Consider the following 25,937-nt stretch of genomic DNA (forward strand, 5'->3'; position numbering starts at 1 on the left):
TGACTCACTAGCTGCTCCTTAAAATCCGCCTCTTTCTTACGCAGTGAGGTCTCTATCAACTGTCTAGTTTCATCACTGTGTTTTGCTAGCGTGTCGACTTGCTCGTCTTGTGATTCAAGCTCTAACGCGGACAGTTCCTTCCTGTGTTTGAGGTCGACCTCAACCTGTGTGTATATATGGCAGGGATGAGATAATCTACTTAACTGAGTGTTTAGGTTGTGGTTCAAAAGTTACATGTATGGTGTGTGAGTATAGGTGTGTATGCGCAATAATAGGGTATATAGGAAGCATAAATTATGTGAATGTGTTACCAGGTCAGATGTGGATATCCATTATTAGGTATGCAGGGAGTGTGACTTTTATGCTGGGAAATGTCTTAAGCTACCCGCTACACTAAAACATTTCCAGCTTGCCTGATCTTTGATCTGTTCATCCAGCAGTCCCTGCTTCTTCTCCCGGTATACGCTAGTATCCATAGAAACATTGGGTATACTCGTCACTGTATCACTATAGCCACCAAGAGCTACCTACAGAAATGAACAATACGGCTAGTCTTGCTGCATGGCCAGGAGCGATAATTATATTAACTGTTATTTATTCACATGTTGTGTAGAATAAACGACTGTAACAGAATGCAAGAAGTACTAAGTATACTGTTGTATCGTGTAGAAACATGTAAGCAAAGTAGAAGTAATATGAAAGTGTATGCGCAGTAGGTTGTTAAAAGCTAAGCAGTAACATAAAGACAGCACCTGTTTAGACAGAGACAACTTCAACTGTTCCTTCTGCTGTTTTTCCTTCTTTATCTCCAGCTGCAATCTCCACTGGGCAGCCTTCATAGCAACAATAGCCTCACTCCTATCCACATCAGTCATCACTGCATCGTCTCCTAATCCTTCTTGATCATACTCATCGAGGATCTCAACAAAATTTGGTCTATTTCCACCGATGCTTATCAAAGCGTCCCGGCCAAATATTTTCTTGGTTTTAAGCCCTTCTTTTCGGGCTATTTTAGACATGGCTACTTGTATGAGTGCACTGTTAGCTTTCTGTTGTATAGAGGAGGCAGAACTGCGGTTCTTGCCTAGAGAACGCCCACGCTCTTTAAAAATTGAGCTGACTCGATTCTTTAGGTTGTTTTGTCGTTCAGAGAGAGTGGTGTCAAGCTGTTGTGGGTAAGAAGTGTTAAAGATTATAGCAAACCGTTCGTTTTATTGTATACAATTCAATCTGTATACATGAATATGCCAGGTCTATGCACACATTTACATATGGATGATATAATGCACTATCCAAGAAGTACAAAGGTATATAGCTTATGCACAGTTCCATTTGTTTCTCTTACATTGTTTAATTCTTTGTGCTGTTGTTTGAGGTCGTCTTGACCCGCGTCCAGAGAGGTTAGCCGCCTTATGATGTGTCTGCTCAGAGAGGCTGCACGAAGCACCTCATCTTTCTTAACACGCTCCTCCTCTTCTCTTGCCATTTCTAAACTGTATAATTATACGTACGTATAGGGCGATAGTTGCACTTGATATTGAGAAGTTGTGTAGTAAACTATAGAGATGACTTACTAGCTAGAATAAAACTACGCATATCCAGTTATAAAACAAAGTTAAAGAGACACATTCTTATACACAAATCCTTTCATCTTCTGTTGATTCATGCTCTGTCCCATGCAATGGAATATCAAGCTATCAACCCTCTCACACAGTGGTATCCTCACCTGATCTCTGCTCTGAGTCTCTCCTCTTGCTGAGCCAGTAGATTCATCTCCCGCAACAGGTGCTCCGAGGGAGGAGGGGGCGTGGTCACTAGGTGGGACACAGACACACTCTTGTCCCTGGCCTCGTTATGATGGGCTCTGCAGGGAGTTGTTAGTATAGCTTATACAAATGTGAGTTACAATTTCAAAGTATAGCGCTGCTCTAGGTTACACACATCAAGAATTGACCTCCTAGAACGAACAAAGGGTATGGTTTATATAATTAGATCCGCAAAAATGGTTCAACAATAACATGCCAAGAGTCTGTAATACAGCAACACTGTTATGTTAACTAACAGGACTACAAAACAACAGTTTCCTCACTTAATTAGTTTCTCTTTCTCTTTCAATCTCTCCTCTACTAGCCTAGCCACGATTGACTCAATCATTTCATTCTTTTCTACCTCCAGCGTCTCCAGCTTGTCATTCAGCTCTTTCATTCCCTCCAGTATGACACTTTCATTGGACTGTGGCTCTACAGTGGTGAGGGCATCTTCCAGACCAACTTTGGAGTCATTTATTAACTGGAGGGGATGCATGAATTATGGTGCAAGTATTAATTTTGAATCATGTGCTTGAATATAGAATTCGAGCACAAACCTTCGCTTTTCTTTCTTCAATCCTTGTGTACAGTTTCTTGAGAGCAGTGCTTTCTTTCTCCCTCAGTCGGTTTTCCAATGTCATGTTCTCAATCGTGTGTTTCTCAATCAGTTGCTTAGCAACTCGTTTCAAGTCAGGAGACATCACAGGTACACCAAGGGAACTCATGGTAGATGGCTTGTCTTCAAACCATCCCACTTTAGGGGTCTGTGATGGTTCCACCTCCTCCACAATGACCTCTAGGATGGTGGGTGAGTGTAACTGTACGGGGTGTGGTCTTACAGACTGGGAAAGCAGAGATGTTTGACTGGACTCAGCAAACTCTGTAGTGACATAATTGTATAGTAACAACAAGTGCCGATAGAATTCAGCGATTATCGTGCATGGTTTCATTAGCTGGACATTCTTGCTAAGAATGAGGCAGTTTAATACCTTCACTCTCTGAGTCTCCCCCTTCGTCCATTAACCCTTCAGTTCCTCGCTGCTCCACCAGTTGTACAAGCTTCTCAAGTAAAGGGACCAGAGCACCATTCTCCTCACTCTCACCTTTAGCGACACTGTAGCCGACACCAGTCATTGCATCTTCTCCTGTCAAAACACTCTATAGGGTACCAAGAAAATCAATGCATGGTCATTTTTTATGTACTTATACACTAGATTATGGATTTATTATTATTATTCAATTCATTTACGGATTTCCTTGAAAATTGACCTAGCTAGCTACACAAATTATGCGTAACAATTGTTGTAGAGCAACAGAGTGACTGTATTGAATTGAATACAATCTCACCTTTGCCAGTTGAAATGACAGCTCAGTTTTGCTCCTAAGGTAATGCAGTAATGTGTGACTCTTGTAGAGCAGTTGTCTCTGTGAGAGTAGTTGCTTTTTCAGCTCGCCAATGAGAGTGATCATCTTGTCATTGTAGTTCTGGGTGAGCTGTCTCTTTGCTTCCGGATTTTTGACCTCCTGCATGTTGTGCGTATATGTTGTGTGTAATTGTGTGTGCTCATTGCGTATATATATGCATGGTGAACTTGCAGGCTACTTATTTTAATTGCAGCTGGTATGATTACCCTAAGGTCTTTACTGAAAATGTATACAAGCCAGGGGAATCGTTGTGTATAGGTACATTGTGTACATCAATAATTATGTATCATAATAAGTTGTATACACCAATTAACATTCTCAGCACATACCACAGCTTGTTGTACTTTTGCTTGGTAACTCTTCTTTTCATTGCTTATTCTGTCAATCAGTTTCTCAGCCACTTCCACAAATCTTTCATTAGCAGAGGTGTGTACTTCAGTAGCCGCTAACTCATCCTCTGTCGGCATGGTTACCAGCTGGTGGACACCAGAGCAGAGTTTGGTCACCAGCTCTGAGCGACACGACTGGAAACGTTGCTTCTCGGCATGTGACATCTGCACACACACACGCACTCATTTGAATGGGAAGGCTTGAGATTTGCTTCAATACGTCATCATGTAAAGGTATAATTATAAGCGATACGAATTCACTAAATAGCTATCTGATGTAAAAAGTGAATATCTGTAAAAGATTAATTAAGCAAATGCATGCATGCACGTGCTGTATTGATGGCTCAGTGTGCACATGCATACCAATTGTAGCTCTCTGCTCGACATTGAGACTGCTTGCAACTGTTGCCTGCTGCTCTCACAGTCAAAGTCTGCCCCTGAGCTCTGGACATAGCGACAGACAGTCTCCAGATGTGAGGTCATGTCTCCCATGAACTGTGTAGAACGTCTCCAATAGCTACCCCTACTCACCACCTCCCTCTCAAGCAACTGAACCTGAGGGAGAGAGCACATGCACCGTCATACGCATTATCCAGTGCATCACACAAACATGTATTACAGTAAACTGATTGGGAGAAATAATCGATTCAAATGTATTGAACACATGCAATAATAGTTGTAAGGCTCATGCAGATTGTATGTATTGGAAGCAGTATATAGGCTAAACCTTATAGCAACAACATAACAGCAAGCTTAAGCATTGTATAGTTTTTCCACGAATGGCACACATGCAGTTGACTCACCATTCCACTGTCCACACGTCCCCCTTCTCTCCCTGTAAACACGGCCGCGTCCTGAGGCACTGGCACCACCACGCCATTCTCCGAGCTCCTCTTGGCCCCCACCACAGGGACCAGCCCACCCCCCTCAGAGTTGTACATCCTACTCCCCACTGTGATGGGTATCCTCCCACCACCATCCACTGACTCCATGGTACCAGCAAAGGGCTCTCCAATACCTGCGAAAGATGTGATAGACAAGTAATAAAAATAGAATACGCATATTATATGACTGACTAAACGATTACTGTGTGTAGGTACAAGTACGAATTTAAATTTACGTTTTTCTGTACCATGCATACGCAACATACCAGTAATAGAAGAGATCTCATAGTCCAGTACAGGGACACATGTATTATCTAATGGATCTACGATAGGGTAGCCTAGCAAAAGAGGAAGGGGTTGACCAGTTGCTTTGTGCTCCATGTAACAAGGACTGGCTCCATTTTGAGTAAGTTCATAACAAGAATCAATTCGCTGTTGTGTATCGTGAAGTAACTTCATACTATGTGCCCGAGAAATTGATTGAGTGCGAGTTAGCTTCGAGTGGATTGTTTCAACTTCCTCAAACTTTTCAGCAAGTTGAGATTCATGTTGCTCATTTGGAGGAGTTTCTGTAATAGTGTGAAGAACGGTCAGATTATCGAAAAGTCTTGTCTGCCAGTCAAGCTCAGTGGAGTCGAGGAAGGTTTGATAATTTCCTGCCACCGGAGTCAACTCAATTTCATCAGTACTCAACGCAGCCGATGCTACTATAGCAGGCAGTTCAGAAAGTGGATCGATGAAGTTCTCTCCAACCAGCAAAGTTTTCCGTTCCCCTTGTAGACTTGTACTACCTCCAATTGGTACGATTTTACCAGTTTGGGGATGAATATCGATACCTAGTATCGGTACAGGCTTCATTGTATGGGAATCAATCGTGATTGCTCCAATCTGAATAGGAACGAGTAGTCCAGTCACAGGATCACTACAAGTGCCTCCTATTGGTAGTAAGGATTTCGTGTGCGGGTGTACAGTGACTGCACAAATGGGTACACAGAGGTCAGAAGTGGGGTCCTTCATAGCTCCGCCTAGTTTTAATTGAGAGGCGTACTCTAGTGGTTCTAGTCCGATGTCAAGTGCTTCACTAGTCTCAGCATTGAGGGGATACGGAATAAACGGAATGAGGGATTGCATTTTCTCTGGCGAGGTATTGGGGAGGTTATACATTGTAACAATTTTTAGGGATACAGGATCAAAGAAAACATTTCCACGAATTGGGAGCACAGATCCAGTATTTAAATCAATGAAATTGTTAGGAAGAACCTCTTTTGTGCTTCCAGAAGGTAGACTGATTTTAGTCGATGTACCCGGTTTCACAAGGCCAGTGGTAACGTCTCTAATAGCTACCGATTCGTTACTGTTAGCGAGTGCTTCTTGTATCTGTTGTACGCTGACTAATTGTCCAGTTTCCATAGAGACAAGCCTCGCTCCTGCATTGTTTTGAGAGACGCGAGTCAGTCCAAATTGAGAATCTATGATTGTCTTTAGCTGATTAAAGAGAGCCCCTACATGTGAGTCAAGTCTGTGGGGGGTGAACTTAGTATGATAATAGACTGCTGTACGTACGTAATGATGACATCGTGTGCCCTTATTTATATATAGTTACAACACAATGGATTTCGACCAAGTAATTGGAGCAGAAATCAAGTTGATGTGCTAGTATGTAGTTTGTCAAGTATATCACACTATTGTATGAACTGCTCACTGCAAGCATGGCTAGGAAAGTAACAAACATTCACCTCTCAATCTCCTCAGCATTGCTCCCACTGTGCGATAGCTTCAGTTCCCTGAGCCAGGTGAGCATTGTCCTGATCTCCATGACAATGGAGTCGCAGCCCACCCTCTGTTGTTGTCGTTGATCCTCCAGACCCTGTAGTAGACTCAACTGTTGCTGTAGCACGTTACCAAACTGCTGACCAAGCGCCTTCCTTCTCTCAAGCTCCACATAATACTATAAATTGAAGAAGATAAATGCTACAACAACTTAAGTGCTTGGATCAAATTCTTCCTATCACTATAAACTAACAGTTTAGGAACAGTCAAAGTGAATGGCTCACAATTAAGGGTATTATTATTATCACTAGCTATTTGCAGAAAAATTATAACAAGCCTTATTATTTCATCTATTCCCCACTCTTCTTCCCTACTCTTCACACAATTAATCTCCAATTTATGATGAAAAATGTGGGTCCGAAATCAATCGCTGATAAAATAATGGTGTTATAACACTATCAAGGAACTACTATACAATCATATATAAATCGTATATGCATCTTTTAGTATTGAAAATGGACGTTCCTAACTCGATTAAGATGCCCACTCCAAACAACAGCAAGCCAAAACAAAGCCATGCCCAATTCCATGTTTGCACATACAGATAGACACATTTCAGTTTGACGAACAGTACCAATGTAATTAGATGTTTTTGTGGGGTCAAAATAATTAAATAGCAATCAATTAATGAAAACAGTTTAGGCTCACAAGTCCCATATTTTGGCTAATTACCTTATCCCTGATGACCTCATAAGCTCTTAGTTCCTCGGGAGAAGCCAGCTCTGCCCTCCCCCGAAGGTTGAGCTTGGCCACCCACAGCCCTTTCAAACTGTCAGCCTCTCTCTGAAGTTTCTGGTACAGCGCCTTAGCCTGAGGAGAGGACCAGTGATGCAAAACACAATTTTGTGCTAATACTCTACACACATACAAGTGTATTCTGCTTTCGCTTAAGGTCTATATACAACTTGTAATGTACAGCTCTCCTATGACTGTGTATGTACATTATTATTATTATTAGGCTCACCTCCTCTTTTTGACCTCCAATAGTGGCCACGACGTGATGTGATTGGTCGGCCAGTTTACTGTACAGCTGTTTAGTGGAGAATGCCTCTAAGTCCATTTGATCATCATAGTCCCAGAAATCATCATTCCTAACAACTTCCGATACTGCAACACCACCTGAAGCATAAGATGTTACGTAAATGCAAGGTTACAACTAATAACCTTATATAACCATGTACATTGCACGCCTAGCTTCCTATTACACATTTCTTTATAGTTATACATGGCAATTTGAGTGAGTGATGATATCGACCTATTCTGCATTGAGATGCTATAATAATAGCTGTGTTGTATAAAGTAGTTACATAATAACAGGCCAAAACAAAGTGTCATGTTTGTTATGTTCACATACAGATAGACACACTTCAGCTTTCGTTTACTCTTTTAAGTTTAAACTAGTAGCTACAGGTATAAATAGCTGCTATATCACAATAAAATTCGTTGTCCATGAATGAAGGTGATGAATTCTACAAACTATAGCATTGTCGAACCAGGCACAGTCTACATTGCCAGTGGAGTCGCTCACATTCTGCTTGTGATAATCCCCACTATAATTCTCGGGTCTATTGTCCTCGCCATTTTCATCTCCAACAAGAAACTAAGAGACCCCGTGTCTGTTGTGTTCATATTCAGCAGTGCCTGGAGCATTGCCGGTCCACTCAGCTATGGCTTACTAATGGACGTCAGTCTAATTACCGACCGCGAAGTAATTGGATCCTGCCAAAATTACAGCTCGAGAATCTTTTGGATTGCCTTTGCCACCTTTCAAGCTGGTTTACTTGTCATCAACGCGTACATGTCTATCGTTCATTATCTAACTATACGATGGGGAATTAACAAAGTTTCTCTTCGAGTCACTGCAGCAGTATTGTTCATATCTTTGACGGTCACCCTACTAATTTGCATGGTGAATTTCGTTGGACTTTCCAGTCCGCTGAAAGTAAGAGGATCTTTATGCTTACATCCAAGCAGCTTCACGGACACAATGGTAATCGGAGGATCTGCATTGATATTCTTATCTTTACCGATTTGCATAGTTGTTGGAGTGTTTTTCTCTCTCACAATAAGGTACGTTAAGAAAAACACGATAGCAAATACAAATCTTGTCAAGAGTGTTACCAAGATTATTGTCTCCTGGACGATATTTGTAATTGCCTCTCAATCAGTTCCTGTAACTGCATTTTTAATACGCACCCACTCAAAAGGAAGCATAGTTGTTTACAATGTCGCCTGGTTCTTCATATACTCCGTGGAGATAAGCTACCCTTCGTATCTGCTACTTGTACTGTTCCTACACAAGACTGTTCGAGAAACATTCATTGGAAAGTGCAAAAAAATAAGAGACAAAATGTGTCGTAGAAAGCAGCCAAAAACTATTGAAGTCAAACAGCAGGTATTTGATATCAATATTATCTGACATCCCACATATACACATGCATGTAATACACTGTTGATGTTTGATTTGGTTACACCTACATTATAACTTTATTGTCCTCGTATCATAAGAGTTATAAACTTTATATAGTCATGCTCAATGTGTATTGACTAGCTCCTATTGTTAAAACATTAATAAATGTAGTCAAAACAGGATATTGAAATTGCAAGCTAAAGCCATAAAAGTATTTGCATGAAAAATAGAGCACTTAATTATGAGGGGCAAGGGTTACATGTACACCATGCAGAGCAATGGGCTGAAATAATATGAGGTATATACAACTTCTGTATACGTATATATGGTCTTAATACATTAGGCTTGAACTTTGAATCTTAAGAACAAAAGCTGATGATTTGTATAATTATAACAAGTAAGGAGGCTATATTCGTTCTTACTATTGAGAGATTCGAATTGTACCCTTTCAATGTACTTTCCTATCAAAAAGAATTAACTTGGGAAACATCACACCATAATTGAGCTGCACAAAAATCCTTGGGCTTCTCTACTTGTGGCTGGGTAAGTAAGAGGTTTCACTATATAATTTATAGCCATATTTTTTTTAGTGCCCATTATTACAGTATGCAGTTTCACACTTGTAAATTAATACAAACATTTGCATTAATGAAAATTACACGCTAGACAGTAACATTGACCTTGAAGAGGCCTACCTCTGTCCAACTCTTGCATGGGGTGTGTCCTCTTCTTAGAGACAAGAGACGAGCCCTTAGAAGAATAGTGGGCCATGTTGAGACGTTTGTTGGACTTTCGGTACTTGGGCTTGTGGAGGACTGGCTTCGACCAACCATACCTCCGGAATAGAAGCTGTATAGAGTAAGGGTGTACAGTATATGTACTAACTGTAATACTACGGCACTTTGGAAGGAATTTGGCTACAAACGGAATTTCAAAGTAGTTTAGAGAGTAATGATTAAGAACTTCTAACAGAGTATACCGGTATAGTATCTAGATTAAATTAAATGAATGATTTGGTATAAGTAGCTTAATTAATAGGACGGCATGCATTATGTCATTCCAAACAACTATAATTATAAACAATAATTATAAACTCACCAATGCAATCACTATCCCAACCATGACAGCCACTCCCCCTCCGAGCAGTCCACCAATCAGAGCCCAGTTTGGATCCTGTATAATATTACTGCTACGTACCATACCCAGTTGAACGGCTCGTGAGGGACTTGCAGGATAAAAAGGACCAACTTCCGGACACTGGGAACTTGGCTCAACGACACGCACGTACATGTACCTCTCAGTGGCATCGCTCAAATAGAAGGAAAACACTCCACTCTGGGTGAACCTGAATGCAAAGAATAAGTTGTCTCCAGTAAGAAGTTGGTCTTCCACGAGTTGGTTGAATAGCCCCAGGTCATAATCAGCGTTTATATTGAGCAGATTGGTCTCATCGTAGACTGGGTAAGAAGAGTTTGAAAGAAAGAAGAACAGTAATTGGTCGACTTCAAGGCACACTAGGGGGTCATCGATGCCATCAAATTGTGGTTGATTTGCAGGATTGCTGGTTGCTTGTCTTCTTCTTCTGGTGGTGATATTGGCTGGTTGGTTGATGGGAGGGGAGAGGAGAAGGACGAGGGAAACAGGGTTCGGCAGGTAGTTACCACGGAAACCATTGCCTGCACGAGCAAGAAACAGTGGCAGTAGTTATTATTACTCGCAATACCTGAGCCTTATACAACAGCATCAAATTCAAGTACGCTTTTTTCAACACATAATCTTATTTATTAAAAGAAAATATTCTTGCAATTTTTATGCACATGCATTAGTACTCCATGCATGTACATAATTATACGTATAAAGTGCACACTGTTCTAAGTTCTGCTCACCTGCTGTGTCCACAGTGAAAGCTGCAAATGTCCTGCCGTCCAAAGACGTACACAAATCAGTGGAAAAGAGACCAGGGATATCCGACAGTGCTATCAGTGTCTGCAATTGTGCAGGGAAGGTGAAGTACAAGTAATTTCACAATCCCTATAGATCTAGGACCAATTCAAGGGCATAGCGATTACTTTTTCTTTATACGCCCTTGCTAGGATACCTTCATATAATTTGGAAAACTAAAATGGTTGTATGGCCATGAAACACTGTTTGATTCCGCTAAATGTTCATACTGCGTATAGTTTCACAAAGTGACCCAATAAATAAATTGGTACCACCTTATACTTATCAACTCTAATAATGCATATACGTACCTCATTTCCGTTGTTGTCAGTGACAACAGCCGCTGGAGGAGCAAAGCACCTAATCTGGAGTCTGTTGACGTTCCTCTGCTGACAGTTGGCATTGCACACATCTGCCAGCACTTGAGTCTGTATACGTGCATGATCAGATGTTACACATAAATAACATTATTTTGTCTCACATCATACAGATTTTTATACTGATCTAAGTACTTATATATACTTCCTATTTGAGTACAAAGATCTGCGAATGAATCAAATGTAGTCCAGATAATATAGCTACTACCCTAAAAAGTCAACAAAAAGTGCCACAAATAAATAATTTCTTTTGCACACAAAATAAAGAACGGAGAAAATTATGTTAGCTTTTAGATGTTGCCTCAATTAAAGTGACGGCCTCATTTAAATTGCAGGACAATATCTTTAATGGCTTCATTTGAGGCACGATTAGAGCCTATAGGCTTTTCAAGTTCTAAGATTAGAGTGACACCTTTGTTAGATTTTAACGGCAAGCATGTAAAACAGATCCTTACTTACACACATGCACACTATACACACATGCAGACCACACGCACACACTGACTCACCCGGCACACACAGATGCCTCTGTTCCTATCCAGTTCCACGTACAGCTCAGGACTCCTGCACCCAAGGCTGGTACAGAACTCTTCCCACTCACTGAGGGTACGACACACCCCGTCATGTGACCTGATCTGATCTTCCCCACACAGGGGATAGATGATAAGCTGACAGTCTCCGGCAGTGCGTCCCTCATACTGTGTGAACCCAGCTCTGCACGGGCACCGTCCATCACTCGGCTGTACATGTGTGTGTGTGGAAGGAGGAGGAAAGAATGGACTCCTTAACCGAGTGCATGTGACTAAATCCCAACACACAATTTATACAACCATGTATGCAAGCAAGTACACAAATGCATATTTTATAGCATGCTTTCCCTAATACATGAACTTCAAAAATAATGCAGTCATGCAACAATCAGCTGGAAATCTTATTTTACCACACAGTCTATTTAGGGCTGCTACAAGCAATTCAATTCGAAAAATACAATTATTACGTACATTATACAACTGCTTATTTTATTGTCTAATACACTACACTGATATAGTCTCACCTGAAATCTCCTGTTGTTTCCGCTGCATACACACTCCACCGACCCCTCGGCTATTGTACTGGCCTCAATCGAGCAGTTGAAGCATGCTCTCTGACCAACAAGATGGCTGAAGCTACTCAGAGGACAAGGCATACACACAGACGAATTGCTCTGCCCCTCAAGAGAATTGAACATGCCCATTTCACAAGGAGACGGAGATAAACTACCAGCTTCACAATAATGACCAGCCGGGCATATGGAAGCATTGAAAAACGGCAAAATTCCAGGATCACCAAAAATAGAACCTCCAACACAATAGTACCCCTCAGGACATGTTAGACAAATCCTCTCTTCTGTTAGTGACGATGCATTGCTGTATGTTCCCCCGGGACAAGGTTCACAAGTGACATAAAGTGAACTTCTGGTAAAGTTGTCACCCAAATTAACAATCTCTCTGTAGCCAATTGGACATATTTCAGGCCGAATAGCTCCAGCTCCGATGATGAATGCACCCTCACAACCAGGTTGCTCGCAGTAATGATCTCTAGGACATTCAATAAACCATGCCAATCCTTCAGGGCAATAGTAACCAGAAGGACACGGCAATTGCAGGTCCGTCCGTGGGCAGTAGAATCCGGCTGGGCAAGGTGTAGGGGTGACAGTGCCCTCAAGGCATATATCCGATACGTTACAAGGAATGCCGTGTATGGTAGCATTGTCAGGACAATAAAACTGCGCAGGGCACAGATAGCAGTCATTGGAAGTAGCAGCCGCAGTTTCATTTCTGTGGGTGCCCTGAGGGCAAGGAGTGGGTGTAATCGACCCACCTAAGCAATAATGACCCAATGGACACGGATCATGTAGGAAAGTCACCATTGATTCGTTAGGGCAGAGATATCCAGGCTCGCAAGATATACATTCGCTGATGAGAGAAGCACCTTCTAAAGGATTGTAGGTACTTGGTGGGCATGCCATTGCAGTGCCTGACAGACAATAGAATCCAGGAAAGCACAAAGTGGCAACACTTCCCGAACACATTCGACCAGCAGGGCAGTCGGTACAGTCTTCAACTTGTCTACCTCCTCTGAGAACGTTAAAAAGGCCCAGGGGGCAACTAGTTCCGTTTACAGCACCCTGAAGACAGTAGAATCCCTCAGGGCAAAGTTCACCAACACTTAAATCGGTACCGTCTGGATTAGGTACAGCAGAGCCTTGATAACAGAGATAACCAGCTATGCATTCACCGACTATTGCACCAGCAATACAAAAGTGGCCTGGTATACACGGTGTACATTGCTCTGGCAATGATAACCCATTTGTTTCACTGTTTGTAAAGGTACCATTCGGGCAAAATATCGGCTCAAAACTTCCTTCAGGACAAAAATGTTGTGGAGGACATATTTCGGGTTCAATGGTACCTATAGTACAAATATGGCCTGCCGGACAAATGGTGCAATTACTAGCACCAAACAGACTTGAAAACGATCCTTTCGCGCAAGGTGTCGGGATGATAGTACCTTCAGAGCAAAAATGACCCAATGGGCATGCAAAGTCACTCGGATTCGGCACAGATATCGAAGAATTGTGTGGGCAATAGTAGCCAGAGTTACATGGACCAGTAGGTAGCGTGGAATTGAGATAACCACAGTAGAAGCCTCCAACACAAGGAACGCAATCACTTTCACTTTCAAGTCTCAGGGCAGGTATCGGAGAAAGTGTGGTGTTCAACTCGCAAACAAATTCTAAGAGATATGAAGTTTCATTAGCGGGTATTGCATTGCTGAATGGGGCTGTAGTTCCAAGCGGGCATGGTTGAGGATTTGAAGTTCCTTCCGTACAGTAGAAACCTGCCGGACAGGGGGTATTGATACCATCAAAGGGAGCTCTGCTTGCAGACCCAGCCACACATACAAATCCTGCACTGCACGTTCCTGTTGGAGATAGGAGACCAGTTGTCTCACAATACATACCACTCGGACAAGGCAAGCAATCTGTGACATTTGTATTACCAGAAGAATTTGAATACGAGCCAATTGGACACGCAATTCCATCGGTCGACCCTTCCGTAGGACAATAGTGCCCCAGGGGGCACATGGTAAAATGGATTTGTGCAATAGACTCACAAATTGCTCCTGCTGGGCAGACAATACATTCACTCTGGCCTGCATTAGGCTGATAACTTCGAGGTAGACAAGTCTCTTCTGACAATGCACCACTTACACAAAAATGACCAGCAGGGCATGAGTAGCCAGTCACATTGTCGACAGGGTTCGCCACAAAAGCTCCAAACAGACAGACAAAACCCGGATCACATACTAGAGCAGTTCCGTTGACAGACGCCTGAGGACAGTAATGACCCGGGGTGCATGCTATGCAGAAGGTCACGTTGTGGTTGAGTATAGAAGCAGAGTATGTACCAGCAGGACAAGGTATTGGGTTAGTACCACCTATAGGACAGTAGTGGCCAGCCGGACACATTGTATCTTGTGGCGAAGGGGTAATACTTCCTGATAGACAAAAGTAGCCGGCAAAACACAGTCCACTTGTCTCAGTAATACCAGGCTGATTGCAGTAGTGACCAGGTGTGCATGGTGTACATTCTGTTGAGTCAGTTAGTCCTGTGAGATTGCTGAATGTTCCATTTGGGCACGGAAACTCTGTCGCAAATGATGTACCGTTAGGACAATAGTAGCCCTGAGGACAAATTGAATTGTTGAGGAGTACAACTGGTTCGAAACGATTATCACAGTGGAAAGAAGCTGGGCATATTTTACAGTCTGTCTGTCCGATTTCATCTTGGTAAGTACCTGACACACATCTCATCGGCTGTAGTACACCCGCAGTGCAGAAGTGGCCTTGAGGGCAGATAAAATCAAACGGATTGCTCACTCTCTGTCCAGGGGGGCAATAATAGCCCCCATCACATACTCCACTCGGAGACGACAGTCCGTAGTCACAGCAATACATCGTAGCAGGACATAATTCACAGCCTTCCGATTCGTTTCGAGCTTGCAAGACTTGTCCGAATGTTCCCGGTGGACAAGCAGTGAAATTTATACTTCCTTCCGTACAATAGTGCCCTGTTGGACAGACATCTCCAATCATTCCATCAGTAGGCTGGGGACTACTTGCTCCACTAATACAATAATAGCCATTATTACATAATCCCGTTGGTGCGATATTTGCGAATCCAGCACAGTACATTCCAGGGGGGCAGGAGAGTGGAGAATTCGCATCAGGAGGGCAATAGAATCCAGGCTCGCATGGCTCTCCTGTCGGTGAAATAGAACCGGGAGCACAAAACGAGCCTGCATTGCAAATACCACTTGGAGCATCAAGTCCAGTACCATTGCAAAACAACCCTGCTGGGCACATTAGGCAGACAGACGAATCAATGGATGTTGTGCTTGGATTGTACGTTGACAAAGGGCATGGAAATTCGAATGCAAATCGTGTTCCAAGAGGGCAATAGTAGCCTGAGGGACAAGGGTTCAGTGCTGGATCTTCAGTGGAACCTTCACAGTAGAATCCCGCTAGACAATTTGAGCAGACACCACTGCCAGTGCTATTAGTGTAGGTACCAGGTAAGCATTGCATAGGAGCAGAGGAGCCTTCAAGACAAAAGTGCCCCTTTGGGCAAGTATCTCCGCTTGGTATATTCAATGGGAAAGAAGTTGAACTGCCATTAATACAGAAGTAACCTTCAGCACACAATCCAGATGGAGAAGTGAGACCTGACTCATTGCAATGTCTACCGGGATCACACAATAAACAGTTCCCTTCTTCGATATTGAACATACTTGGGGAGTAGGTGCCGGGTGGGCAGGGGGTGGGCGATGAAGAGTTCAAAGGACAATAAAACCCTGCTGGACACGGTCCGTTTGCCACAGAATCCAAAGGTCGAGGGTTAGTACTTCCTGATGAGCAGAAATAACCAGGATCACATGGTCCAGATGGTGTGGTTAGTGCGTCAGAATTGCAATAATAACCAGCAGGGCATGATATACATTGAGACTCATCAGCCAAACCTTCTCTAGTTCCTAGTGTACTAATCGGACAAGCGCTGTAGTCAAGACTATTGCCACCAGGGCAGTAAAAACCTGCCAGACAAATTGCAGGTTGAGTCGTCGAGCTGAGATGACAAAAATGACCTGGGGGGCAGGTTAAACAAACGCTAAAACCGGTAGAGTTGGAATATGTTCCAGATTCACATGGAATTGGAATCGAGGTTCCAACAGTGCAAAAATGACCAATAGGGCACGCATCACCCATTTCTCCGTCACTTGGAGAGCCAATTATGGCCCCGCCAATACAAAAATAACCAGAGTCACACATACCACTCGGAGCAGTTAGCCCGCTAGTATTGCAATGCATGCCTGGAGGACATGGTATACAGTCTCTTTCGGTAGCAAGACCTCGAGATGAGGAAAATGTACCCGCAGGACAGGGAAATCCTCCTCCAGATCCCTCAGGGCAAAAATGACCGGCCATACATAGATCACCAAACGTGACTTCATCAGATTCAATCGGATTTGGTAGATTAGAATTTCCAAAACACGCAAAACCGGCTAGACACAAACCCTCAGGCTTGGTAAGTCCTCCGCTAGCACAGAAGTACCCAGGGGGGCATGAGAGACATTCGGCCAGTGAGGATATTCCAGTCTGATTGTTATAGGTACCTGGAGGGCACGGGGCTGGATCAAATGAACCTTCTTCGCAGTAGTGACCTATCAAACAGAGAGTGACATTTGTACTGCCATGATCGGGACAGTAGTGTCCAGGGGTGCAAGGGTAACATTCACCAGCTGCAGTACGAGGCATCCACGTTCCTACATCACAGGGTATAGGTGCTGCAGATCCCACGGGGGTGTAGTGACCAGCCATTGTGACAGTATCGTTAGGAGTTTTAGCGCCCCCAGGGCAATAGTAGCCGGCATTACATGGGCCAGTAGGTTCAGGAGTGCGAGCATTCGAGCAGTAGAAACCGGGTGTACATTCGGTACAGTCGAAGGTATTCGTCGATCCAGACGTGTTACTAAAGGTGCCTGGTGGACATGGCAAGCTGACGCTTGAGCCTAAAGGACAGTAGCCTCCAGCAGGGCAAATTTCTCCAGAACTTCCATCGGTGGGTGTCGAAGTATTTGCTCCAAGATAACAGACAAAGCCGGGATCGCAGGGAGCTCTTGGACTAGTTAAACCTGGTGAATCGCAATACTGGCCAGTAGGACATGGTACACATTGTAGTACATCAACAAGACCAGTATCAATACCAATAGTTCCTACAGGGCATGGAATAGGAGCTTTAAGCCCAGCTACGCAATAAAATCCCATTGGACATACGGCTGGATTCGCCGACCCTTCGACGCAGAAACTTCCCTCAGGACATTCAACACAATCACTTAACTCGGCACTTGTGAAATTGTCTTGATAGGTTCCCCCAGGGCATGGTATTTGGGTTGGCCCGTACGAGCCAATATTCCTGGATAGTTGACCGTTGCTGATATTAGTGGGACAGTAAAAACCCGGCTGGCACGGCCCTGTGGGAAGAGTGGCGTTCTCGAGGCAGTAATAGCCAGCTGTACACGAGAGACAGTCGGAGAGAGAGGATTGACCTTCGAGGGGATTGTACGTACCGGGAGTACAGGAAAATTCCCGGGGGGTGCCTATGAGGGGCGGGACAGAAGCAATGATTTCAAGAAAACATACAGAGTACAATGTTTCACTCACTTTATGCATATCAAATTATAAGGAGACATGGTATAAACTTTACAAAACATAAGACAATGGGATGTATTATCCTGAAACTGTGTACAGAAACAATCATGCTTCCATGCAAACATTCAGTCATCAACATAGTTGTAATTGACAATGAAGTAGTCAAAACAATTATTAGGCCCTCTATATAGCTAGCTCTGAATAATGAACGCTGTATAATTATACTTGTAAACGATTATAATTATTTCTGTCCTCAACTTTACTTTTCTACACAAAACATAATATAGACTAATTATTATGTCATTATGATAACATAACGTATATAGACTAATTATTATGTCATTATGATAACATAACGTACGTATATACATGCAGTAACATTAATTTTAACCATTGCGATTGTGATCCATCAGCTCACCTTGTGGGCAGTAGAATCCAGTAGCACACAGTACACTCTCTGCAACGTCACTCAGACCGGCAACGCAATAGTTTCCAGGTGGACACTGTTTATTCACTCTCATATTTTCTTCAGACGTTGTATTCTCATCGCAATAATGGCCCACCAAACAATCGAAACAAAATACCGATCTTGGTGGTGAAAACAAACCAAGACCGCAATCAACTGGAAAAATACTACCCTCCACACAAAATTGACCTCCTGGGCACACCAAACAGTCACTCTTGTTTCCGATAGGATCGCCAATGGTTGAGTCTGACACGGCGTCATAGCCATGGGGATTATATGTGCCAGCAGGGCAGGCCTCAGGGGTTGCAAATCCACGTTCGCAGAAATGTCCTATAGTACAGTTTAGGCAACTAGACGTCGAGTTTTGACCAAATAGGGGGTTATAAGTTGTTTTCGAACATGGGAATTGGTGCGGTAGTGAAGTATCCTCCGGGCAATAGTGACCCCTTGGACATACGTCCGTGGGGCCACCTCCTCCCCCTATACAATAGTGACCAGCTGGACAAATCGAGCACTCGATTGCTGAAGTGAGATCGGAAGATTCTGTGAAAGTTCCTGAGGGACAAGGGTACTTGTTAGGGGCGGGCGTGCCCATAGGACAATAATGGCCCGGTGCACATGGTAAAGGCTCGGAGAAGTTGAATCCAGTCGCAAAACCACAAGCCTGGCCTGCCGGGCAAATATCACATTGTTCAGGACTTTGCAGGTCAATTCTGAAAGTGACAGTTCCTGGAGGACATGGGTACTGATTCGGATAAATAGTTCCATTTGGACAATAGTGACCCTCATTACAAGTGTGTGAAGGTTCTGTGAGAGCGATGGTTGGACACGACATTCCAGCAGTGCATAAAATACAGTTAAATTCGTGGCCAGTTCCGTTCAGAGGATTGTACGTACCTGGTCGGCATGGCAATGGAGACACAGTCGAATGAGAGCTATTTCCCGATGGACAATAATGGCCGACAGGGCATTCTATACACTGGCTGGCTTCGTGGAAACTTGACCCTGGTCCATAAGTGCCGAGGGGACAGGGAGTGTGATAAGGGGTGGGTGTGCCTTCAGCGCAGTAGAATCCTGCCGGACATTCAAGACCTCTGCTACTACCCTGAGGACAGTACATGCTGGCCGGGCATATTGCAGTGCATCCAGTCTCTACGCTTGTCTGCATCGTCCGATTGTTGAAGGTGCCCGCGGGGCATGGGAATTCTTGTGCAAATGTCGTACCAGCAGGGCAATAATAGCCCTCGGGGCATGTATTGGAATCGAACGAAATGGAACCCGGATTCGGACAGTAATATCCCGGAGGACATAGTGTACAACCTTCTTCTTGGCTTCCGGCTCCGGTAACATTACCATAGAAACCGACGGGACAGAGGAATAAGTCTTGACCGTCACACCACGCACCGATTGGACAAATTTGATCAAGTGGAGTGGGGGTAGTTGATGTTTCGAGGCATTGGTAACCATGGTTGCAGGGCAAACAGATAAGGCTGGCAGGTTGACTCCAGGTACCCAGAGAACAAGCCAGCGGTAAAACTGGAGAGGGGTGAATTAGTGATTAAAATACGCATGTGTACAGTAATGCTATAAATATGCATACCACATTGAGCATAAATTATAGGTTTTACGTTGATTCTATATTTATATGACATCTTGAGCCTTCCCTTATCATCACAATTATCATTGTCAATTTGTCTGCTAACTTGTCACATCGGCACATTTGCAATGGTTTTTCACTTGCTAAACGCTTCAGTACAATATAATTTTACTCCACATTCATGCAAAACGCGATCATGCATACACTCACTGGTAGGATCCTGACACGTGTATCCAGCATCACAGAGCGTGCAGTTAATAGACCCGTCTAAACTGTACGTCCCTGGAGAGCATGGAGTGGGTGTGGCTTCAGGAACGGGGCAAGCAAAGCCTCGGGAACACATGAAACAAGAGGCAGAACTACCAGGAGAGTAGTAGCCAGTAGGACATTGGGTTCTGGGGAATGAGGAGTACTTTGAATGAACTGTGAATGAAGCATAATTTATAGAGCACAAAACCACTATAATTATGCTCTGTAAATGGTACTACAAAGCTATATTGGAGTAAAACAGGGTGCATGTATATATATATATGGTGACATTTCACAGTACACAATGAGCTTATAGTGTGCATGCATTACATGCACACACAGCGCTCAACCACTCACTACCATGAAGCTAATCAGAAAGCTTCACACTAATAGTAGTGTATATAGCGCTCACCTGGTATCCATAGTGGTGGATGGGCACTCATAGCCGGGAGGACACTGTGTGCAGGAGCTCTGATTGCCAAGAGAGTATGTGCCTGGGGAACAGTCTATCATTGTGGCTCGATCAACAAAAGGACACTCCCTGGGAAAAATATTGTTGCTGCATAATTTTTAACTTACTTTTTTTGATACATAATAATTTATTACAAAATGCAGCAATATACACACTATAGTATTACATTTGAACATTCACATGCTCAGTGATATACTTACATTCCAGCCGGACACATTGTACACTCAGTCTGCACCCCAGTAGAGAATGATCCAGGCACACATGGCAATTCCAAAGCCTGATCAGAGAGAGGACAAGCAAAGCCAGGGGGACAAGACACGCAGATTTCACTCCTAACCCTACTGTAGGTGCCTGACGAACAGACGAGGTTTGAGGAACCATCGCTAGCTGAGCAGGCCATTCCAGGTGGGCAGGGCGTGCAAGACGTCTGGTTACCGAGGGAGAAGCTGCCAGGCTCGCAAGGAAACTCAATGGCTGAGCTATAATGAAAAGCAGAGTTTGAAAGATACTATAAACACAACTCAATAATTAAAGTCATAATTATAGAAATCGACTTTCAACAGATAATCACACTCCTTTTCCAAAGTGTAGCGTTCACCCCTGACGAAAAGTCAGGCACCCATGTCCCAAATAATAACAGTTCACAAGGTAACCTCTGTAGAATGGCCAACATTTATTTTCCAAAAGTTTATAAAGAGGCAACTAGACACGTACTATTTTGATTTAGTTTATAGTCTTGGTTGCTACCAATAGCTTAAGTTTCGATGTTTAGAAATTGTTCGGCGAACGTAGCTAACGTGCATTGACATAATTATCTTAAACGGGCAATTTATTCAGTTTTAGAGGCAATTCCACAAAAGTTAAATGCCTCAAAAATGTCGCGTATACTACATACTCACCATGCATCAGGACAGTACATTCCAGGAGGACAGCTAGTGCAGGTCACCTGACCTCCAGGGGAGTAGGTGCCGGGAGTACAAGGGGTCATAGTGACAGAGGTAGTGGTGTCTGGACAGGAGTGACCCGAGGGACAAACAGTACAGTTTGTAGACCCTCCATCACTTACATAGCCTGAATGGAATGAATTATACAAAAAGTTTCATCTGTTACTGTTTGTAACAAAGTAATACACATGCAAAATGAACCTATTTGGCTTGCACACTTAGTCTAGTAGAACGTCAAGCAATATTCTTACAAAACGTTCACCCCACATAATCAGCTCACCAGGTGGACAAGGGCTGGGAAACCGACTCGTGAGCGGACATTCAAATCCAGCAGGACATAATGTACACACCTCGTCACCAGCAGCACTGTAGTAGCCATGGTCACAGGGTAGAGGCTCCAGGGCAGGACCAAGGCAGGAAAAACCAGCCTCACACAGAGAACAAAAAGTGGCATTCTCAACAGAATAGGTACCTGGAGGTAAGTTTTTGCTAGCTATACATAATGAACCTTTGAGTGGATATAAAATCCATGTACTGCCAATTTTGCTAACCAACTTTGAGGGCCATATAAAAACTTCACCTGCTGGACAGGAGAGTGGGGGGTTGGTGGTGGTGGGGCAATGATTTCCAGGCGGGCAAAGAATACACGTAATGCTAGACTCATTGGAGTAGGTGCCACTAGGACAGGGAGAGGGCAGATCGTAGGTCGTCAGACAATAGGATCCGGAAGGACAAGTAGTGCAAAGTGGATCTAGAGGGTATAATATGATTGTGATTTTGTGCATTCGAGGGGACTATTATACCTCAAGCAAATAAAATGTAGCAAAAGAAAGCAAATCGTATAATACATGGTTCATTAGCCTGATAATTAACAAAGCATTTCTAGGATTTTGCTGACGAAATTATCTTACTCAATTTTTCCTTTTCAAATTTCAAATTTCAGGAGTATTATACCCTCAACAGGACACGTCGTGTATATATATATGTATATAACTATACCTCCTTGCAAGCTGTACTCTCCGGACACACAGGGCATTGGAAGACTTCCATTGGAACATGCAGCACCAGCTGGGCAGAGCAGACACTCTACACTCCCTAACGGTGAGTAACTCCCAACAGAGCACAATAGTGGCAGAGCATCTTGAACGTGGCACGCATAGCCCTGAGGGCAAACGATACATTGTGTATTTTGGCCTGGTAGGGTGTAGGTGCCGTTGGAGCAGGGTAGTGGTGGTTGTCGGGGGTCAGGACAATAGTGACCCGCTGGACAGGCAGTACAGATGCTGTGAGTGGAGTCAGGAATTGTTCCTGTATGGAGAATTAGCAATATAATTATACTTCACACAATTATACAACGTATGTGTCAGTGTCTCCTTAACAATATTATATGTGTGAGCTTATTAATTATGTGTATATCATTTAAAGTAGGTCATTCAATGTAGCTATACATTGACCTAATATTTAAGCGAGAACATGCATACATGCAGGTACAACAACTATAATTGTATATAGACACTCATGATAATTGGCAATAATTGCATGCACTCACCACTATCACACAGTGTGCAATTGTCCTGTCCTCCCACTGCAATGTATCCAGCTTGACAAGGCAGTGGTACAGATGCAGGACTGCTGCAGTAATGACCCGGTGGACACACGATACACTCACCAGCACCCTCAGTACTATAAGTCCCAGTATTACAAGGAGTGCAGTCTACTTGTAGCTCCAGGCTGAATGTACCAACCGGACAAGGTAACGATTGTATTCCATTCAAGCACTGGCGTCCTATTTCACACAATGTGCAATTCAATTGTCCAGTCACATTGTTGTAAGTACCAGAAGGGCAAAGTGTAGGTACGAGAGAAGGATCAGTGCAGAAATGGCCAACTGGGCACAGAGAGCAATTACAAGATCCGTTGATGGCGTACTGACCCTCTGAGCAGTCTTGAGGGATAGTAGTGGCTGCCTGAGGGCAAGAGGTACCCACAGGACATTGAGTACAACTTACAGAGCCAGCTGCAGCGAAAGAGCCGGGGTTACAGGGGTCAGGAGAAAAGGATGGATCAGGACATCTGTGACCACCAGGACATTCTGTACAATTTGTTGATTCAGTTTCATTCGAATAGAATCCCGACGGACAAGGTATTGGAACAGAGAATGAAAAAGGACATTTAGCTCCAACCGGACATTCCATACAGTTTATTGCCCCTGTGTCTCCACTGACGACAGCGTACAACCCACTGATGCAGGGTGTGGGTGCGGAGGTACTGATGTTGGGGCAAGCTGTCCCACTCGGACAAGAGAGACAACTAATTGAACCTGTTTGTCTAGCATATGTGCCAGGCTGGCATGGCTGCAATAGAGAGCATTTCTTAACAGTATAATGCAAAATGTTTACCACAAAACCACAGTCATGCAATGATAAACATCAATATAATTATATATACTGTTCTTTGGACGCAAGCAAGTAAAACTCCCCTCTATATATGCAGGGGCGGATACAGGAATATTGGAAGGGGGGGCTAATCACCAGAACATTTTCCTAAAAGAAAGAGGTCAATCGTTTTTCCAGTATAGCAATTTTGAACCGTTTTTTGGTATCGTATATATGCCCTTTGGAAGAGTATAGACTATATAGCTAGCAGTGTTGTTGCATGCACAATAGGACGTGCACTGATACATGCAGACTTGCATGCAGCCAGCTTGCTCCACCTGGGACAACTGCCCTGCATTCAATGGCTAGCTATTAATTAACCTTGTTTTTGCAGCATAGCAAGCACATTCTCTTCCTGCACCTCCATGAGTTTATAATTATAGTGTACTCCCATTGTATTATAACTCTTTGCTATTGGATCAGCACAATATTAAAAGCTGCATGCATGGAGTTAGGGCTGAAAATCAGCACTCACTTGACAAGCGGAGCTGTTGATCTGTCCTGTGATTTTATTGGCTGTTCCAGGGAGGCAGGATTGAGGTGCTGATTGGGAGCCTTCACAGCTAGAAAGGAACCAAGTTGATATTAAGGTGATAACCAACTAATACAAAGATTGCACAAAGCTGTCAAAACACAAAAAGTACACATTACTCAGCACGCAATCGATTTTAAAATTCCTTGCATTGTGCAAGCAAGCGCAAGCGCTGTGTGCAGTGATTGCTAACTTAACTTACTAGAATCCGGATGGGCATTCTACACATTGTCCAGTACCATTCCCATTCACCAGTACCAGATACTCTCCGGGATTGCAAGTATTACTGCATACAGTGGAGCTACTACAACCCACATACAACACAAGCATCAGCAGAAGTGACAATGGCAGTACTACCTCGTTAGAGGAGAGTAATGCCATCTTTATATCTTGAGTATTAATGATCCTAGTCTCGAATTCCAGCCAATTGGGGAGGGCGTGGCACTACTACCGACGGCCGGAAGTAAGATGATTTCCTGCTACAGCCACACCTATATAATTTTCCAAGCACAATAAGTATGGGCGGGGCTCAACACCGCTTGCACGTGACCTAGTGTAACATTGGACTGACCCTGACCTTGTCAAATGGCTGGTAGATTAGCCTCTCTGGGAACCAAACTGGTCTCAAAGACCACATCTACAGCATCAAGTAAGTGTTGAGGAGTGCGTGACAGTTTCTGTGAGCTTTTAGCTATTCCTTGAAAAATGTGGGCAGCTTTAATTAGAAAATTCCTCAGTTAACTGTAAACTTTTCATTGACCTAGCCATTTTATACCTTTAGCACACACACACACACACACACACCTAATGCTATTGCCTTGAATACCTGTTGATTGAGTACCTCTTGACTACTTGTACTCCACACACACACCCTCTGCTATTGCCTTGAATACCTGTTGATTGAGTACCTCTTGACTACCCCCCCCCCCCCCCCCCACACACACACACACACATACAGCTGTCCTCAGAACAGCCCAGCCACACTTACAGACGTTCTGGGGTCATGCTCGAGTGGAGTTAGGCCCACCCACCCCCGGACAATGGCCACAAATAAAGACCGGCCTCTCTAAGCTCTGGAATTCCACACTAGCAGGACGATTCCTAGATGTGTCAGTGTCCGAGGCAACAAGAAATACACTTATTGCTGTTGAAACAGGTTGCTGGTTCTATGTAGGACAAATAATTGGCAGGAAGAGCTTGATCGGTTACAAAGTGTGAACTGTGGAACACTGGTTGTAGATCTAGCATTATCATTCTATTAGAGGTGTAATGACTCTATGTTCATGTTAGTCTGATAGTAATATTTTGTCTAAAACCTCAAAATGTGTAGAATGTGAAGAGGCAATCAACATTACCTCGAGTCTAGGCCGCTTTTGGGATATTGTTTTATTATAGAAGGCGGCGTAAATCAGGTAAAAGTCTGCACAACA

The 25,937-nt window shown here is 43.5% G+C and overlaps 4 protein-coding genes across 4 annotated transcripts; 2 read left to right on the forward strand and 2 right to left on the reverse strand.

Annotated features, from left to right (window-relative positions):
* Positions 1 to 598: 598 nt before the first annotated feature.
* LOC135333440 (uncharacterized) lies at positions 599 to 17,833 on the reverse strand. Its single transcript, XM_064528446.1, has 21 exons — positions 12,119 to 17,833; positions 11,574 to 11,804; positions 10,999 to 11,115; positions 10,633 to 10,732; positions 9,845 to 10,452; positions 9,442 to 9,595; positions 7,301 to 7,455; positions 7,009 to 7,230; positions 6,243 to 6,454; positions 4,773 to 6,025; positions 4,426 to 4,640; positions 3,986 to 4,177; positions 3,563 to 3,787; positions 3,156 to 3,332; positions 2,798 to 2,966; positions 2,366 to 2,688; positions 2,090 to 2,289; positions 1,727 to 1,864; positions 1,346 to 1,493; positions 753 to 1,166; positions 599 to 622 (listed from the first exon to the last, which is right to left on the reverse strand). The coding sequence occupies exons 1-21, from the start codon at positions 17,831 to 17,833 to the stop codon at positions 599 to 601; spliced, it is 10,992 nt and encodes a 3,663-aa protein (XP_064384516.1).
* On the forward strand, positions 7,708 to 8,805 carry LOC135352496 (uncharacterized). Its single transcript, XM_064551673.1, has one exon. The coding sequence runs from the start codon at positions 7,790 to 7,792 to the stop codon at positions 8,753 to 8,755; it is 966 nt and encodes a 321-aa protein (XP_064407743.1). The 5' UTR covers positions 7,708 to 7,789; the 3' UTR covers positions 8,756 to 8,805.
* Positions 17,834 to 18,198: 365 nt separating the features above from the next.
* Positions 18,199 to 24,888, reverse strand: LOC135333533 (zonadhesin-like). Its single transcript, XM_064528533.1, has 11 exons — positions 24,710 to 24,888; positions 24,451 to 24,538; positions 23,090 to 23,894; positions 22,540 to 22,848; positions 22,121 to 22,291; positions 21,821 to 22,012; positions 21,496 to 21,667; positions 20,797 to 21,075; positions 20,537 to 20,665; positions 20,086 to 20,270; positions 18,199 to 19,814 (listed from the first exon to the last, which is right to left on the reverse strand). The coding sequence occupies exons 1-11, from the start codon at positions 24,886 to 24,888 to the stop codon at positions 18,199 to 18,201; spliced, it is 4,125 nt and encodes a 1,374-aa protein (XP_064384603.1).
* A 135-nt stretch (positions 24,889 to 25,023) lies between these two features.
* On the forward strand, positions 25,024 to 25,830 carry LOC135352045 (ATP synthase subunit g, mitochondrial-like). The gene is made up of 2 exons (XM_064551148.1): positions 25,024 to 25,156; positions 25,466 to 25,830. The coding sequence occupies exons 1-2, from the start codon at positions 25,093 to 25,095 to the stop codon at positions 25,723 to 25,725; spliced, it is 324 nt and encodes a 107-aa protein (XP_064407218.1). The 5' UTR covers positions 25,024 to 25,092; the 3' UTR covers positions 25,726 to 25,830.
* The last annotated feature ends 107 nt before the right edge of the window (positions 25,831 to 25,937 follow it).

The sequence above is a fragment of the Halichondria panicea genome, chromosome 1, assembly GCF_963675165.1.
Source record: "Halichondria panicea chromosome 1, odHalPani1.1, whole genome shotgun sequence".
NCBI lineage: Eukaryota > Metazoa > Porifera > Demospongiae > Suberitida > Halichondriidae > Halichondria > Halichondria panicea.